The sequence below is a fragment of the Scyliorhinus canicula genome, chromosome 2 (genome assembly GCF_902713615.1).
Source record: "Scyliorhinus canicula chromosome 2, sScyCan1.1, whole genome shotgun sequence".
NCBI lineage: Eukaryota > Metazoa > Chordata > Chondrichthyes > Carcharhiniformes > Scyliorhinidae > Scyliorhinus > Scyliorhinus canicula.
The window spans coordinates 49,722,063-49,739,819 of record NC_052147.1 but is presented as its reverse complement, the minus strand read 5'-3'; the positions used below and the strand labels follow the sequence as shown (position 1 = coordinate 49,739,819).

Genomic DNA, 17,757 nt, shown 5'->3' with positions numbered 1-17,757 from the left:
AGCATGAAGGATAACTAGCCAATAACATTTAAGTATTCTCATAGACAGCAAACCAGAAATTAAATGCACTAATGATCCTTTACTTTTGATTTAAATTTTTGGTAACTGAATTATGATTGGAATAGAAATTAAAATATCAAGCATTTTTCTTAAATGTGCTATATGGAAAGTGTAATTTTATCATAATGAAGATACTTGACATTTCATAGATATAAAATTAGCTTTTGAGGGCCATTGAGGGTGGTTGGCAACAGTTAGTGTGCAACTAAAACCCAAGGGTGGAATTCTCCGCAGGGGGCCGAATTCGTGAAGGCCATCGTGAACTCGGCTGAGGTTCACGACAGCCTCGGAGCCCACTCCCCGCACCTAATTCACCCCACTCGGGGGGCTAGGAGCGGGCCTCCGTCTTTCTCGGCAGCGACCTCGGCACACCGAGAATGTGAAGTCATCTGCGCATGCGCGGGTTGCCGGTTCCAATCCGCGCATGCGCGGATGACTTCATCGCGCAGATGACACGAACCCGCTCATGCGCGGTGCCGTCTTTCTCCACCGCCGCCCAGCAAGACCTGGCGGGTTGATCTTGCCGGGCGGCGGAGGGGAAAGAGTGCGTCCGTTTTAGACGCTGGCCCGACGATCGGTGGGCACCGATCACGGGCCTGTCCCCTCCGGAGCACAGTTGCGGTGCTCCCGTCCTAATCGGGCCCCAAGGTGCCCCAAACGGGCATCTGGCGCCCGTTTCATGAATGTAGCAACCAGGTGTGGTTGCTGCCGTGTTGAAACTGGCGTGAAGGGCCGGCCGCTCGGCCCATCGGGCTCAGAGATTTTTCCGAGCCGGGGGGGGGATCGCTGGGGGTGCCAGGGGGGCGTAAAAAATGTCGGGAGGCCCTCCCACGATTCTCCCACGCCACGTGGGGAGCGGAGAATTCTGCCCGTAACCTTTTCAAGGGTTTTTACACCAAGATTGCAGGTTACTTTCGGATTGCACTCTGGAGAGGACGTCAGTAGTAAACCATCTCTGAAAGAACATAAATTACTGCCATCAACCTCTGAATTTCAATGTTATTCTTTACAGTGCAGACTCCCAAAGTTGCTGTTAGTTTCAGTGAAGTAGCGATTGAAATGCTGACCACCATCACCACTGCAAACTCCAGGCCAATAAAACAAAGCCTTAACATTGCAATTCTGTTGTGTGTGTATCGACTGAGAAAACATTTCAAACGCCTTGTAAATATACCAGACTCCTCACATTCTTCCTCACATCTGCTTTCAGTTAACTGTAATCTATTTTAATGATCATTTAATGGCTTTGATATCAACATGCAGCCTGATAATCATTATGGTGTTGCATGACAGAAACTTCCCACAGGCCGGCTTGTCCTAAATGATCAATACAGTACTGGGAAAACCTCCCAAATATTGGTATTATTAAAAAATGGCAAACAAGCTGCAAGTTTCCAGGAAGCATTACGGGGGTGATTCTCCAGTATTCGGCCCAAGTGTTTGCGCCGTCGTGAATGCCGTCGCGTTTCACAACGGCGTGAACCGGGCCCAGTTACATAGGATTCTGGCCCCCACAAAGGGCTAGTACGGCGTTGGAGCAGTTCTCGCCGCTCCAGCCTCATTTTGCGACGCCAAATTCCTGCACATGAGCGAAGGACTTCTTTGACGTGCCGGCCCCAACTCAAGATGGAGTCGGTGGGGGGGCCGGGGGGAGAGGCCGGCCCCATTGGAGGCCTCCCCTGGTGAAGGAGCCCTCCCCCCCCCTACAGGCCCCGCCCCGACCATTCCCACAGAGTTCCCGCCGGCAGCGACCAGGGGTGAACGGCGCCGGCGGGACTCTGTCGTATCGGCGCGGCCGTTGCTTCATTACAGACTACAAAATCCAAAAGATCAGAAATAGGAGCAGGAGTAGAACATACTGCCCCTTGAGCCAATATGAGCATGGCTGATCCTCTGCCTCAACTCCATTTGCAGATCGTCCCCCACATCCCGCGAGTGACTGAAATCTGCCTTTCTCCATTCAACAATGGGGTGTCCACAATGGGTTGGATAATTCCAAAGATTCACAAACCTTAGTGTGAAGAAATTGCTCCTCATCTCAGTCTGAAATGATCAGCTCCCACCCTGAGATTGTGCCCCACCGATTCCAGCAGCCCGTGGCCGGTGCCACACGCGCCAGCTCAAATGGCGCCGATTCCCCACACCTTGGAGAATCGCGCGCCGGCATCGGGGCAGCGTGGTTGCGGCGATTCTCCGGCCCGGCATGGAGCTTGGAGAATCACCCCCTACAATTTTACCAATCTGCCAATTAAAAGCTGGGTGGCTTTAACTGATTTACTTTCATTGTTGTTAATGTTATCTCTAATCCAAGCAACCAAACATCAAAACCACGACATCCTGCGAATATCTGTAGCCTTAGTTTTGATGGAATGAAACTACTCGATAGTAAAATACAGCACGAGAAGAACTCACTCACGAACACACAGCTGTATTACCGACTTCATCCCCAAAACTGTTCAGCTTGAGATGCTACACCAGAATATCAGAAAGATACAGTGCAGAAAAGGCCCTTTGGCCCATTGAGTCTGCACCGCTGCATGAAAGGCATCTGATCTGCCAATCCTAATCCCATTTGCCAGCCCTTGGCCCATACCCTCGAATGTTAAGACGTGCCAAGTACTCATCCAGGTACTTTTTAAAGGATGTGGGGCGGAATTCTCCGCAAGGCCCGACGCCGTCGTGAAACCTGGAGAGGTTCACGACGGCGTCGGAAGCCTCTCCCAGCCCCCTATTCTCCCCTACATGGGGGGGATAGGTGGGCCGTACCGGGAAACTTGGCGGCTGGACCTTGTCCCTGGCTTCAAGGCCCGGCGCGCCAAGAATGACGCCGCGGCGACGCCTAATGACGTCAGCTGCGCATGCGCGGGTTGGACAGCTCAAGCCCACGCATGCGCTGTTGTTGTCTTTCCCCTCAGCCGCCCCGCAAGACGAAGCAGCTTGATCTTGCGGGGCAGCAGAGGGGAAAAAGTGTGCCCCCTTGAGACGCCGGCCCGACGATCGGTGGGCACCGATCGCGGGCCAGTCCCCTCCCGAGCACGGTCGTGGTGCTCGGTCCCCGATCCGCTCCTCCTAGGCCCCACACTTACCTGGCGCGCTATGTTCACGACGGCAGTGACCAGGTGTCGTTGCCGCCATCATGAACAGGTCGGAAACGGCAGGCCACTCGGCCCATCCGGGTAGGAGAATCATGGGCCGCCGTGAAAAACGGCGGCCCGCGTTTCTCCAAGCGGCGTGTCGGAACACGCCATTTTGGGGGGGGGTGGGAGAATAGCGGGAGGTGCGGGAGCGGACATCCCACTATTCTCCCACCCATCGTGGTTGCGGAGAATCGCGGCCGTGAGGCCTCGACCACCTGTAATGTTCTTTGATTGGGCTGATGTTGAATCTTGATATTGTAGTGTGAACAAAGAACATTAAACTTTTTTATAAACAATGTTAGTTTTTTACTAACACGATACAAACGAATTAGAAAAATGTCTAAGATTAATACAGTTGGAAATAATGGTCCAACACTAACTTACACTACTACAGAGCTACTGATATGCGACTGCTACAAACTCCTTACTAACAGCTTCTCCTGGAAGACATGGGACTGGATACCCAAAATGGGGCTATGTCCCCACGCCGGTGTAAAAACGCTGGTGTTGCACTCCCGGGTTTCCTCAAAAAAATAACAGTCAATTCACTCACCTTCAGGGGGCTAGCAGGGACCCGGAGTGATTCATGCAGCTTTAGATGCGGATACGGGCCCCAGCACTTCCGGTTTCGAGTCCGTGCATGCGCACAGTGGCGGCCTCCAGCGGCCGCACCGAGTGCCATGGCGGACTCGGACCGCGGAGGCAGTTCCGTAATGTAGGCTCCCCCGATCGGCCGTGCGTCCTTGCATCGCACCGGCCCAATCTATGCCCCGGCCGCCCATAAGGCCCCCCGGTGCCCGATCCCCCCCGCCCCCACCAGGTGATTAGGCAATAGGTGATTAGAACCACGCCGCCGGTAACTTGGCCGGCCAGGAGCGGAGGATCGTTGGGTGGGCCTCTGGCAATGGCACCCCCGAGCCGCGCGGAGTAATTCGCAAATGCACGGATTTCCGGGGCCCGGAGATTTGCCAGGCCGGCGACGGGCCAGATTTCGCCAGGAGATTTGATTCTCCGCACACATGCCAAACGTGATTTTGGTGCAGGACTGCAGAGAATCCAGTCCACGGTGTGTCCGGGTCACCGGTCGGCATACTCACCTGATGGCCGGATGCTGAAACTACAACAGTAATACATATATTATTACTTACATACAGATGACAATGTACTTATCAGCACACTACCCCCCCCCCCCCCCCCCCCCGGACTGTCACCACCCTCTGGGTAAAAAGCTTTTTCCTCATCCCCCTTGAACCCCCCGCCCCTCACCTTGAACTTGTGTCCAGATGAGTTTTTTTTTAAACAAACATTTTATGACGGCATTTATGGTTTGATAACAACAAAAGATACCAATACAAATGTAAGCATAATTCAGTGCCTAACACCCCCTTCCAGCTCTCACTGCCTAAGCTTAACAAAACTAACCTAACTCCCCCTGCCCAATGAGATTTCTATATCAAAGGGATGAAGCCAGCCACTCACGACATCATCCTCGTGTCATTGGCCTATCGTTGTGAAATTACAGGTTGAAAGGACAGTCTTCTGTGATCTGCGTACTCTTATCATTACTCAGCGTTGTATCTTTTTGTAACTGAGAAGCAAACAAAGCACTTCTGTTCCTTATCTCAGTAGTGCCCTCAATTAAATGAAATCATAATGAGTTTGGGTGTGAGTACAAATTAAGTTACAGTTGAGTACCTGAACAATTGCATCCTAAGCAGAAAGCCCTCTTCTCCAATTCTGCTATATCCTAGTTTTATATGGCAGCTCTGCTGTTGTTGGTCAAGCTGCAGGCGAGTTGAAATCATTAAATTACATCAGCCTCTTCACTCTTCTCGGATGCACTATTTCTGACACAATCTATGTGATAAAAAAGCTATTCAATAGCTTGTGTTCTTCTAATGAGAGAGTTTATATATGTCACATTTGCAAGTTTAATAGCTGCAACATCCTTGTCCCCTTGTAGTTACTTTATAAAGAGGCAGTGGAAGGCTTCTCACTGCACTCAGAAAAGTAAAGGCATCAAACCTCACTGGCATCGACCCTTTTAAGCACATTGTGTGTCAGACTAGAGAGTTTAATTGCCTTTCTTTTTTGCCACATGTCTCACGTAAGAGGTCTCTGTCAGAAAAGCTGACAGAAGCTTTGTAATTGTAAAGCACTTACTTGCTGTTCATAAGAGAGGCACACCACTTCAAGACATTTGTTGAGCATAGAGTTCAGAAAAGTGTTTTTAAAAAATGGCATCATCTACTGCATTAAAGCAGTCCAAGAGAGGCATAATGAGATACACCTCAGCAATGCTACAGTTTCATAAATGCTTGATCTGAAAATATGCACATTAATCTCAGAAATGAATAAAACAGCTCCACAAAATGATCAATTAGAATTCTTCTTACATGTCTCCATTAACCTGCCCTTGAATCTATTAACATATTATCATGTGTAGATAAAGAAAAATGCAAAAACAAAATAGGTAGAAATAGGCAGTTCGGCAACAGCAAGCTGAGTTTTATTGACCCCCCCCTCACCGACAATAAGCTGAGTTTTATTGATCCCCTGGCGCACAGGCAAAGATGATTGCTTGGTCAATCATATATTGGCAAGACGTCTTGTTTTGCTATAACTATGCACAAGAAATCACCGTAGCAGTTTACTCTACTGTGGATCTGGGTAGAGGTGTTGCTGCTGGAAATTTGACACTACAAACTTACAGACTGGGCTGCCCTAAAGGTCACTCGGGTGACTCACACAAACATTATGTGATTGTGGCAGGACTGTGATTTACTGCCATTTATTTGCAGGTGGCTAACATTTTCCATCAAAAACAAAATTTTATTGCCGATGTGTACGTTAAACTTTGCACAGGGGTCTATCTTTGTCATGGGGTAAATAAATCACTCCAAGCTGGGAACATAACTGTAACTGCAGTTCCTCTGAAAAGATTTGCACAAGGCATGAAACCATTTGAGGAGTAATATCTTTTAAATCCTTATTTTTAAACAAATATTTGAATTGATTTAGCTAATTCCTTATACTGGGCTCTACATTCGTTAATCACAAGAAAATTTCTATTTTAAGTACCATAAATCCCCAAACAAAGCAGGTTTATCTTTAGAATTCGCCAGATTGATGTTACAGTTCAGAATATCATCTGGAACTAAAGATAGACGCATTAATTTTTAAACTCGTTGCATGTCATCCATTATATTATGTAATTTTAAACTTTCAAAATATATAGCCAGTGGGACTTGCACCCCATGAGCATATTTTTTTAAAATCCTAATTTCTCATGGTATATTTTTAAGTTTTAATTATTTCTCCTCGGAGGCAAATCATGCTCCAAATACCTTCAAGTTATGCAACCAAATCAACAAAGCTCGCCTCTGTTCTAGACTGCAGCAACTCCCAAGTTAGGGAAGCCTAACAAACTGCTGGAAAGTAGTCAGATAGATCCCTGTGAGCCAGACATGATCAGTTTCCGATTCCAGCTCAGGCTGCCTGAGTATTAGTGACATTCTCACCCTGGAACAAGGCAGCAAAAATTAGGGAGTAATTCAATCCAGATAATTCTCATCTATCCTTTGGTGCAGTATTATTCACCAAGGAAGAGAAGGTTGACCAGAAGTTTTGAAATGGACCTTTGAACATCTATGGCAGCCTCCAAGTAAACCAGACAGCAAAAAAAAAATGGCTTTTCCAATTGCCCCCTTTTGAATATTATTGTCCACATCAATTTCCGATCTTGGACATGCCTTGTTCCTGCTTGAGAGCCAGGACCGCACTATCATTTTGTATCAGGCCAACTTAAGGGGAGTAAGGAACAAGTGCAATAAATGTCAAATTAATCAGGGAAAAATACATTGCGCCACTGGCTATTCATGGAGAGACAATCAGTTTCTCCTCATGATCAGAAGTCCTAAATCAAAATGGTCAAACGTATCTCACATATTTGACCATCAGATAGCGCCAGATCTGATTTTCTTCTTTAAATAGCCAGTAATGCGTAGTTTCAGTGCTGTTCATGGAATCATAGAATTTACAGTGCAGAAGGAGTTCATTCCACCCATCAAGTCTGCACCGGCCCTTAGAAATAGCACCCCACTTAAGCCCACACCCGTAACCCAGTAACCCTACCTAAACTTTTTGGACACTAAGGGCAATTTAGCATGGCCAATCCACCTAACCTGCACATCTTTGGATTGTGAGAGGAAACCGGAGCACCCGGAGGAAACCCACGCAGACACGGGGAGAACGTGCAGACTCCGCACAGACAGTGGCCCAAGTCGGGAATCGAACCTGGGACCCTGGAGCTGTCAAGCAACTGTGCTAACCACTGTGCTACCGTGCTGCCCCACTGTGCTGGTGGTTGATATGTGCTTGATATGTACCCCTTTTCACCTGACAAATCTATTGCATATAAAAAGAGAAAAGGTTAGTACAACCAAGACAAGCTCATTTAAGCCAGTCAAGGAGGATTTGTACAAACATCGAGCTCAGAGGAATACAGGTCATTTTCTACTTCACCAGGAACAGGAGAGGAGCAGCAGCCAGTTAGCTGCTTGCTAAACACTTCACCCAATTTTCCTTCTCATTTGGAAAGAAAAACTGGGCAGGATGTGGAACAGGCTACCGATTTGCGACCACCAGTTTTGCACTCTCACCCAAGTTGGCGACTACGCCATGGACAAGCTGTCAAATGAGCACGGTAAGTGAGAGGTGATCATGGAACTGCTGAGACAACCATTTGATCAGCATTACAATCATGTTTGATCTCTACTTTGTGAGTTTTTTCCTCCCAATGTAATATTAGGAGCTATGCAATATGCAAGTACAACATTTCCATCATTTTCATCAGAATTCAATTTTAAAATTGAGACTTTAATTGGAATTTAATTTGCCATGATCTGTATCAATGTTAATTATCACTGTTCCCTGTGACTGTCGAAGTTGATTTAGATTTAACACCAATACATTCACAGAGAACAAAACACGTAGAGCTGGTGCATTATATGCAGACATATTCCGGAATGAAAAAAGAAAGCACCAAATGTCAAGTGCCAGTGACTGTGGGTAGGAAAATTGCCTTCATTATCAATTGCTTATTTATGGAATAAAAAAAAGGGTAAAATAGTTTCAAATTTGAATTAATGAGCTTTGTTCTTTTTTGTAAGGTGTCGTAAGCAGAATAACAAAGAACAAAGAAAAGTACAGCACAGGAACAGGCCCTTCGGCCCTCCAAGCCTGCACTGACCATGCTGCCCGTCTAAACTAAAATCTTCTACACTTCCTGGGTCCGTATCCCTCTATTCCCATCCTATTCATGTATTTGTCAAGATGCCCCTTAAATGTCACTATCATCCCTGCTTCCACCACCTCCTCCGGCAGTGAGTTCCAGGCACCCACTACCCTCTGTATAAAAAAACTTGCCTCGTACATCCCCTCTAAACCTTGCCCCTCGCAGCTTAAACCTATGCCCCCTAGTAATTGACCTAGAATCAACTGAAGAGGATGGATTCTCAACAATACAGGGCTCTAAAACAATTAAGCACTTTGTTTTAAGAAAAACATGCACAAATGATTTGTACATACTGCAGAAATGATGAATGGCATGGAAGCACAGTGGTTAGCATGGTTGCTTCACAGCGCCAGGGTCCCAGGTTCAATTCCCGGCTTGGGTCACTGTCTGTGTGGAGTCTGCACATTTTCCCTGTTTCTGCGTAGGTTTCCTCCGAGTGCTCCGCTTTCCTCTCACAAGCCCCAAAAGACGTGCTGTTAGGTAATTTGGACATTCTGAATTATCCCTCAATGTACCTGAACAGGCGACGGAATGTGGCGACTTGGGGATTTTCACGGTAACTTCATTGCAGTGTTAATGACAATATAGATTATATAAAATCCTGGCTCTGGTAACGGTTAATTATTTTCACAAATTGTCACTTCTAAGTAAAATACAATTGCAGAGCATAAAATGTTACAGTTTTCTGTGTTTATATAAGCACATTATCTGACCAATTCCCCTCCTGAGCATTGGGAATTTCCCGGTATCTGAGAGAATCCTAAATTATGTGGTGATTTCCACCTTTCCCCAACCACTTGCCTTGTTCGTCCACTGCTGCATCTGGTCTTCGAATCCAGCAAAGATCAGCTAATGATGCAACACCTACTCCACCAGTTGTTTTACTAGTTCAAAGCATCATATGAATGTATTCATGACTCCAGATTTCAGTCAGTCAAAAGGCCCCAAATCCTAACATCAGCCAAAAGGCTTCTACAGCTGTAAAGATGCACCTCAAAAGCAGCGTGCACTCAGCTTCAGCAATGCCATCAGCCCCCCTCTTAGATCAGTATTGCAGATCTTCCGACGATTAAAAAAAATCTACATATTGCCCGTTTAGAACACAATATTATTCTAGTACTGCATATGGGGAGTTCCTGAACCAGCTGTTAACTTTTACTAAAATCACCACAATAAAAGCTGCTGAAAGCTTTGCTGAAGAAGAAAAGACATTTTATAGCATCAGGCGAAATTTAACCAAGAAGTTTCTAAGTGTGTTAGCGAGCAAGGCTGTCACCGCTATAAAGGTTAATTGGTCCACTTAACGAGGCCCCACGGGCATCAGGTCACAAATGATGGTCCCGCCAGCTGACCGTGTTCACCAGCCCCCTGTTAACAAGGGACAGCAGCACTTAAACCGCTCCTGCACAGCCAACCCCACTCAGCCCACAGCCATGCCTCCGAGAAGACCAGCCCCACGATTCGGGGATGCCGACCTGGGCAGATTATTGGGCACAGTCGGGACCAGGTGAGATACCCTGTTCCCCCGAGGGTCTTGGGGGGTAAGCCACAGGGCAGCCAGAGCTGCCTGGGAGGTGGCAACAATGGCCATCAGTTCGGGGAGGATGACAGGGGGACCAGCATCGCAAGAAGATTAACCATCTCCACCAGACTGCAGGGGTGAGTTGCCACCGAACACCCTCCCACGAGAATGCGCCTCACACCACTCCCCTCCCAGCAATGTTCCATGGCCCACTCCGTATCCAGCAGTGCTGCACCAGCCCAGCCCCCATTCCCCATACTCCCCATTCCCCCCCATTAATGAAATGAAAATCGTTTAATGTCACAAGCAGGCTTCAAATCAAGTTACTGTGAAAGCTATTACAGTCCACCTCCCCAAGACCCCCGCAAAAACTACCCCCCCCACCCTCGAGCACCCTCCGACCCCCGCAATGAATGACATGTGTGGCTAACAATGCCCCCTCTGTGTCCCCCGCAGGAGAAGTTAGCCCACAACAGGTGGGAGAGGGCCCAGAGGAGCAGCGGGATGCCAGGCATTAGAGTCCTCAAACCAAGGAGGACCGGGCCCTCGAGGTCACGGGGGTGGCTGAGGACAGATATGTCACCAACGTAGAGGTCGGCGTACAGCCACCGACCCCCACCCAGATGACCTGACATCCAGAAGGTCCACAGCCGATTGTAAGAGTCCCTGAAGCTACAGTGGCAGAAGATGTCGCCAACAATGCATGGCACCAAGGCCAACACTGCCAGGGTGGCGACTGCAGTGGAGAGCCTGGTGCACAACGTCGGCAGCACGGTGTCCAAGGTGTGGCTCAGTCAGTGATGGCCATGGCTGAGGGCCTCAGCAGAATGTCCCACTCACTGGAGCAAGTGACCCAGTATCATGTGGACCTTGTGGAGCACGTACGAGTCTCAGGTGGACAATGCCAATCGTCCCAATCGCTGGGACATGTGTGCCTGTCGCAGATGTGCATTTCTGGGGCACTCCAGAGCATACCTCAGTCACCGAGGAGCGTCGCCAAGGAGGTCGACACCATGCTGCAGACAGTGGAGAGCTGCCAGCACTGGCAGAGCCAAGTGACACTGGGACAGCTGGGCTCGTTCAGCTGCCCCCCCCATCCCGAGGTGAACCCCAGGGCCCTAATGGCACAGACCAGGAGGGGGCACTGCGTGCCAACCTGGAGCCACCCTACAGAGTGGCGGCGGCGGCCACCGCTCCTCCATGACCCATCCCACTGACAACAACGCATCTCAAATCAGCACCCGGAACAGAGTGGCACAGCAGGGCATGTGCCGCCAAGTGTGCCAGGGCCTTCCTGCCCCAGAGCCCCCAGCGGATGCCCATTTGGGGTATCGAAGGCCACGGGAGACGGTAGGCAGCAGGCTGCCTCCACCTCGATGTGAATCCTGGGGACACAGCTAGACACAGCTGTACAGCACGGAAGGCTAAGCAGGTCGAGGATCACGGAGAGGGCACGGGGCAGGTAGGGGGGGGGTCTGGGTGCGTGCATTGGGGCAAGAGGGATGGGAGGAGGGTCTGGAAGAGGTGGGAAGAGTGGGGCGGCGCAATCAGGTACTGTTGGAGACCCATGTGTAAATTATTAAAAATAGTTCACCTTTACTAATATGATGCCTCTGGTATTCTCTTCTGCAATGCAGGGCAAGCACCAATCCCATGCCCCATCTACCCGGACATGGAAGTCCTGGATGCCACCCCCCCCCCCAGCTATGGCCATGGGCGGCCACTCCCGTGCTCCTCACCCCACCCCCGATGGCAGCCCACACCGGCTGAGGCTGGCCCCCCCCCCCCCCCCCCCCCCCCCCCCCCCCCGAGGACTTCCCCACCCCACTCTGAACACCAGGACAGCAACTCCAGTGTCCCTAGGTTCATTGCCTGGGAGTGAAGATGGCTACTCACCTCCTGGGATCCCCACAGCAGCCCTTCTGCCAGCTTCACATTTTTAAAATGGTGATCTAATCGACGCCCACGTGACCACTTGCTGGGGAGGCCGTGGGACCACAGGAGGCCGTTAGATAGGCGTTTGCTCCCATTAATTGTATGGAGATTGGGCTTAAGTGGTGATTATTGTTTTCTCACCTCACTACAGCGGGATCCCGATTTTTGCCAACAAGAGGAGGCGGTTTAGATCACAAACCGATCAGCGCTCAGTGTGATTCTCGATTTTGGCCATTCCACAATCTAATAGACTTGTAGCGCCCTCGCTTAAGCGCAACATAGCCATTAAATCGCACCCACCATATCAAAGAGTACAAAATATTTTCGCATCGCAAAATCTGAGAAGGAACGAGATTAAAGCTTTTTTTAAAAATGATTTTGGGGGGGGAACATTAGTGAGCAGAAAAAGTTCTTTTCCTCTTCAAATAATACAACGGCAATTCTACCATTCACTATGACCATTAGAAGATATAAATATAGCCTTATTTCAACATCTTGTTGAATGTTGAGACGACAACAACACAGCCCTCCTCAACACACCGAAGGGTCAGTCTGCTCAAATCCTGGACTGGGGTTTGAGCCGACAGCTCTCTGACTTAGAGGCGAGAGAGCAAACACATGAATATTTAGCCATAAGCGCTCATCTCTGTAGGTTGAGCGAGTCCTGTTAAGCTGCTTTCTCAGATCTCTCGCAGGGTTGACAGCTGGGGTCACCACATGGACAACATGAGCAAGAAGATCAGCTGACAGATCAACTATCCAGCACCGGCTATTTTTGCCATTAAGGTTAGAAGGGACTCATCTCCTCTCATGTGCAAAGAACTGTATTGATAAATGAGACTTCAGATATTGAGAGAATGGGGTAACTGGGGTTCTATTCTAATAATTATTCTGTATAAATTGTAACTCAACAATTTTCAGATAGATACTACATGCTTAAGAAAGTTGTTCCTCAAAAGTTCGAAGGGTCATGATAATAATATTAGACCCATCTTCAAATAGATGTCACTTTTTGTACCAAAAGTTTAGTTCTAGAAAGTTTTACAAAAGCAGTTTTGGAGTAGCGTGTATAGAATAAACTTCTCATACAAATCCTTGCTTTGTCGCCATGTCATGACACTTGGCAAAATCTTGTGGAGGTGACAGGGTTACCAGCTGGAGAGATGGCCAGCGCCCTGCATCACCTCCTTCCAGGAAGGCCCATCATATCTTGTTCCACTTGGGCACTTGACAGGACTGTGGCAGGCCTATCCCAGGTATCTGGGACCCAGGAGGCATAAGTCTTACTTGCTTAGGACGGCTGGCAGAACAGAAGCACACAGCTCTATTGAATGACAGCACCACCAGAGAGATGGCGGTTGCTTCCCATACCACACCCACCCAAGGCACGGTATCATTGTTGGATCCTACACAGAGGTGAGTGATCATGAGAGGGGTGTTCATGGAGTGGGAGGGTGGTCAGCAACTTTGATCAGGCACGGAGTGCCTTTGAAATAGGGCCCTTTCCTCTACCGGGAGCTCACAAGCATCCCCGATAGGTGGTCATGCTGAGCCCCCCACCTGCTACTAGTTTAATAGCAATGATGGGAGGATTTAGTGGGCCCATTTTAAGGCCTCAATTGGTGTCGTAGGGGCTAGAAGACTATCCACAGGCTTTCCCAACAGAGGCTTAGATCAGGATTGAGGCAGGAAGGTGGCAGGGTCTGCACTTGCCCCCCCCCCCCCCCCCCCCCACCACCACCACCACCAAACACACCACAGGGAGGGCACAGGATGCCGCCCACTATTGGAGTCAGGTAAAAACTTGACACTTAGCATTACTGAAGAAATTATCATTAATATACACCACCCAACACCAAATAACAGATGATGAGGAGATGCCGGCGTTGGACTGGGGTGGGCACAGTAAAAGTCTTACAACGCCAGGTTAAAGTCCAACAGGTTTATTTGGAATCATTAGCTTTTGGAGCACAGCTCCTTCATCAGGTGAGTTGGGTATCATGATGGAACAGTGTGCAACTTGATTATGAGGATGTGCACTGCCTGCCGGTGTTCTGAGATCCAACATTGTGCAATACTATAATACTGTTAAAGTTGAGGCCACATTGCCAGTTGTAGTAATATATTATCGTCTGGACCTTGTGTGAAGAAAAGTGAGGGACATCACCAGTCCTATAAATACACTATAAAAGGAATACATCTGCCACAGATTTCAGCTTGGGCCCAGGAACATTCCAAAAGCTTCGGCAAACTCCCTTCAGGAAACAGCATGAAATGATCTGTAAGCATTAAAACTTCTACGAGCGATGTGTCTGAAAAATTATATTAAGCAGAAGTACAGGATTCTTAAGCTCTTATTCGATTCATCTATACTTACAAAGATTTCGGCAGTGATACATATCAAAGACAACTGGCAGCAGACTTATTTCATACCTTTCCAATGCCTGGATTGTCCTTGACTTTACACACAGCCCTCAAAAGGCATGGTGGAGCTGGGGGAGGGGACACTTGCAAAATACCACTGAAATTTGTTCTGCTGTTTGCGAGCTCATGTGACTGCTGGAGAAGTGGGTGGTTTTTCTTCTGCTTGGAGGAGAGATTCAGCTTCTGTGCTGCTCTGTAGGGTGGAAGGAGGGGGGGGGGAGAGAGAGAGAGAGAGAAAAATAGCAGTGTTACTGAGAGCCAAACGTAATTTGGCCGAGCAAAAACAGATGTTCAATGTCATCATTCCCTGTTTAACAAATCAACTCACTTGATTCTAATCAAATTCCATAGGACTGTTCTGTCAGGAGACTAATATAGGCAGATTCAGGCAGAAATATAGCCAAGACAATATTCACTTAATTTCTCCCTAGCAGAGTTTCAATTAGTCTATAACTTGCCAAACAGCTTCAGCAGCTGAGTCCAAGGCTGCAGAAATCTCAGTGACACCATAAAAGCTGAAATCAGCCTCCTGTCACTATGAGACCAGATGGGCTACTCGGGGCACACAATACATTGTAATCTAACAAGTTATTAGCATTTCAGAGGTTTCACATTCCTACGGTACCTGGTAAAATATATCGTAATGGTCACCTTTGTAGCTTTCCATTAGTTACTCTATCAGTCGTGTTTCTGGTCTACTCACGAGGTGCAAACAGCAGGCAAACACAACAGCCCATAAATAATTCGGCACCATAGTGGCTCGTTAAAGCAGCATAGCTCAATGAAACAAAACATGAAAGCACGAATGCATTTTCAGATCTCAGATGAAAAATTAATTTTGTCAATTCATCACTAATCACGCCTTCAAGCTTTACAGTACAGTAAAGTGAATTTAAAAGCTCCCCGTTCCTGCAGGGAACTTATTTGAATAGCGTTTTATGGCCACAATTAGTTTTAACTTTCAAAAGGAACTACAGTATGCACCAAGTCGTTAGCATTCTGCCTCGAATTGGGCAAATATGCTTTACCAAACAGTGCATCAGCATGCAAGTGGTCAGTCCTGGGTAAAAAAAATGACAACTGTAGCCTCTGGAGGTTCCAATCCAAATACAGACAAGAAATACACAAGACCTGATGAAATAATTATTACTTCAATAAAGTCTAGTGTAGGATTTCCCTAGGGAGAGACTGTGAAAGGAAGCAGGACGTAAAGGCTGCATTTGCACATCTACTGCTCATTCAAGCAAACAAAGCTTTAACCTGCTGCTTATTGCAAGTTTCAATGAAGCAATCTCTTACAGCTGAAAGCATATTGGAGAAAATCTAACAGATTGTTTAGTATGATTACCCATGGCAGTCAAGTATCGGGAATTCATAGAAAAAAATATACACATTTTTCTTTTCTCTTCAATAATTTTTTAAAAGTCTTTCATTACTTTTGCTATTTAAAAATATTAAACTACTTTGCTCAAGTAATAGATTCTGCAACTTAAAAGCAATGCTTAAATATTATAACACCAGCTAAATGCACACACTGGGTTTTCTAACCAGCATTAAGTCAGTCAGACTGCGTTTGAACGAGTTCGACCTCTGACATCAGAAAGACAACAACAATTTAAAATTACAACATTACAGTGGAGATCAGGGTCGCAGTTGCAAATTGGTGAAGGGGTTTAAAAGATATTTTTAAATATTGAACATTCTTTGGGTTCATTAAGAGGGTAGTATTTTTATGCAAACTCAAATAATCCCCCCCCCCCCAATTATTTTATTCCTTCAAATCTCCTGAAGGAATCATCTGCTAAATATGATTGATAACCAATATAATGAAGGCATCCGGAGTCAACTGTTGTAAATCAATACAGGAAAAGATGCTTGAATTTACTTACAGTTCCCTCCACTCCATCATCTAGTTAGGGTTTATAACCAGCACATGAAGCCAATAAACCACAACTTTCCCATCCATTTTCCTTTGACACTCCATTATCCAGGATGTGTAGGGACACTCTGGTCCAGCAGCAATCATTGAGGTTTCCACATGATTACACGGTGCCTTCTGATAAACTGCTGAGCTCAACAAAGACGCTGCAGTGGTGCCGGGCACAAGTCATCAAGATACATAAACAGCTCATCAGGGGAAGCATGAATATCATATTGTACGTTCTCTCTGTCTTGAAAGATTTTCCTGTCCATTGGCAGTTTCCCTTCCTCCTTAACTTTAGCTTTAGCTGTTGATTTCCGAAACGGTTTCAAATCTCCCTCTCTGCCTGATCCCCATGTATCCAAAAGTTGTATTAACTCTTAAAGGATGAACAATCAGCCTCTCTCCAGCATTCTTTATAAATGCTCACTGGAGAGCTAAATACTAATCCAACCTAATCTCTGCTTACTCAAGAAACAGAAGCTCAGGCGTGATTTGTCCCATGCCTCCCTTGTCCAAGGCTCCTCCTTGTCAATATCTTCAATGAGCAGCTTTCAGTTAATCATGATGCAAATTAACGTTTCTCCATCGCTTTAACAGCAAACTAGCAGCTGTCCTTGATTCCTCCGACTCCCTTCCATTCTCCAGTCCCAGCTGAGGTATCAATACATTCACACCGTGTGATCGTCACTTCTCTGATTCCTTCCAACCTCCATTCACGTCACAAAGATGGTCATGAATTCTTCATTAGCCAGAAAAGAAAATTCTTGTTCCTTCTGCCCTCAAACTGCGTTGGAACATGATTCTGTCTCTTTGGTGCTGTTTTATGCAAATCATTCAAGATGGTTAATTAGTCATTCTTACAGCATTCATTATTTACGTATGGTCTTAAGTAAACATCACTAAATACTCTCCCACAAAGCGATTCTTGGACAAAGTCGAAAAGGATCTGGATAATGAGCCTCTGTTTCAATAAAAGAAAGTTGCATCAGTGGAAATGTACACTGATTTCTGCTTATAAAGACCAAATTTATTTTCAAGGTGGACCATTGTGAAAATTTCTGAGAATACCTCTAATCAGCTGAACACAAACGTCACGCTGCAAGACATGTTGAGAGAAAATGCTTATTGTATAGGAGCTGAGGTGAGCACATTTCAACAACAACTCGTTCTGATATAGCACCTTTAATGTTATAAAACGTCCCGAAGACACTTCACGTCAGCATTATAAAGCAAAATGGGACACTCCCGGCCGCATAAAGAAATATAAGGCCAGGTGACTGAAGAGTTGGTTTCGAGAAGTGCCTTAAAGGAAGGTACAGAAGGTGGAGAGATTTTGGAAGAGAACTCCAGAGCTTACAGCCTAGGCAGCCGACGGCAGAGCCTGCAACAGGACAGTGATTACAATCAGAGATGTTCAAGAGGATATAATTAGATGAGCACAGATATCTTACAGAGCTGA

At 46.9% G+C, this 17,757-nt stretch overlaps 1 protein-coding gene across 4 annotated transcripts in view; it reads right to left on the bottom strand.

Moving 5' to 3' along the window:
• Positions 1 to 17,757, bottom strand: part of kif26ab (kinesin family member 26Ab) — a 267,250-nt gene that overhangs the window by 80,357 nt on the left and 169,136 nt on the right. For 3 of the 4 annotated variants that reach the window (XM_038777909.1, XM_038777924.1, XM_038777918.1), the window contains exon 5: positions 14,384 to 14,567. In XM_038777909.1, the coding sequence (XP_038633837.1) occupies positions 14,384 to 14,567 (184 nt within the window). Of the gene's footprint in view, positions 1 to 14,383; positions 14,568 to 16,263; positions 16,666 to 17,757 lie in introns of those variants that run through there. The other variant, XM_038777931.1, reaches the window with a different exon arrangement.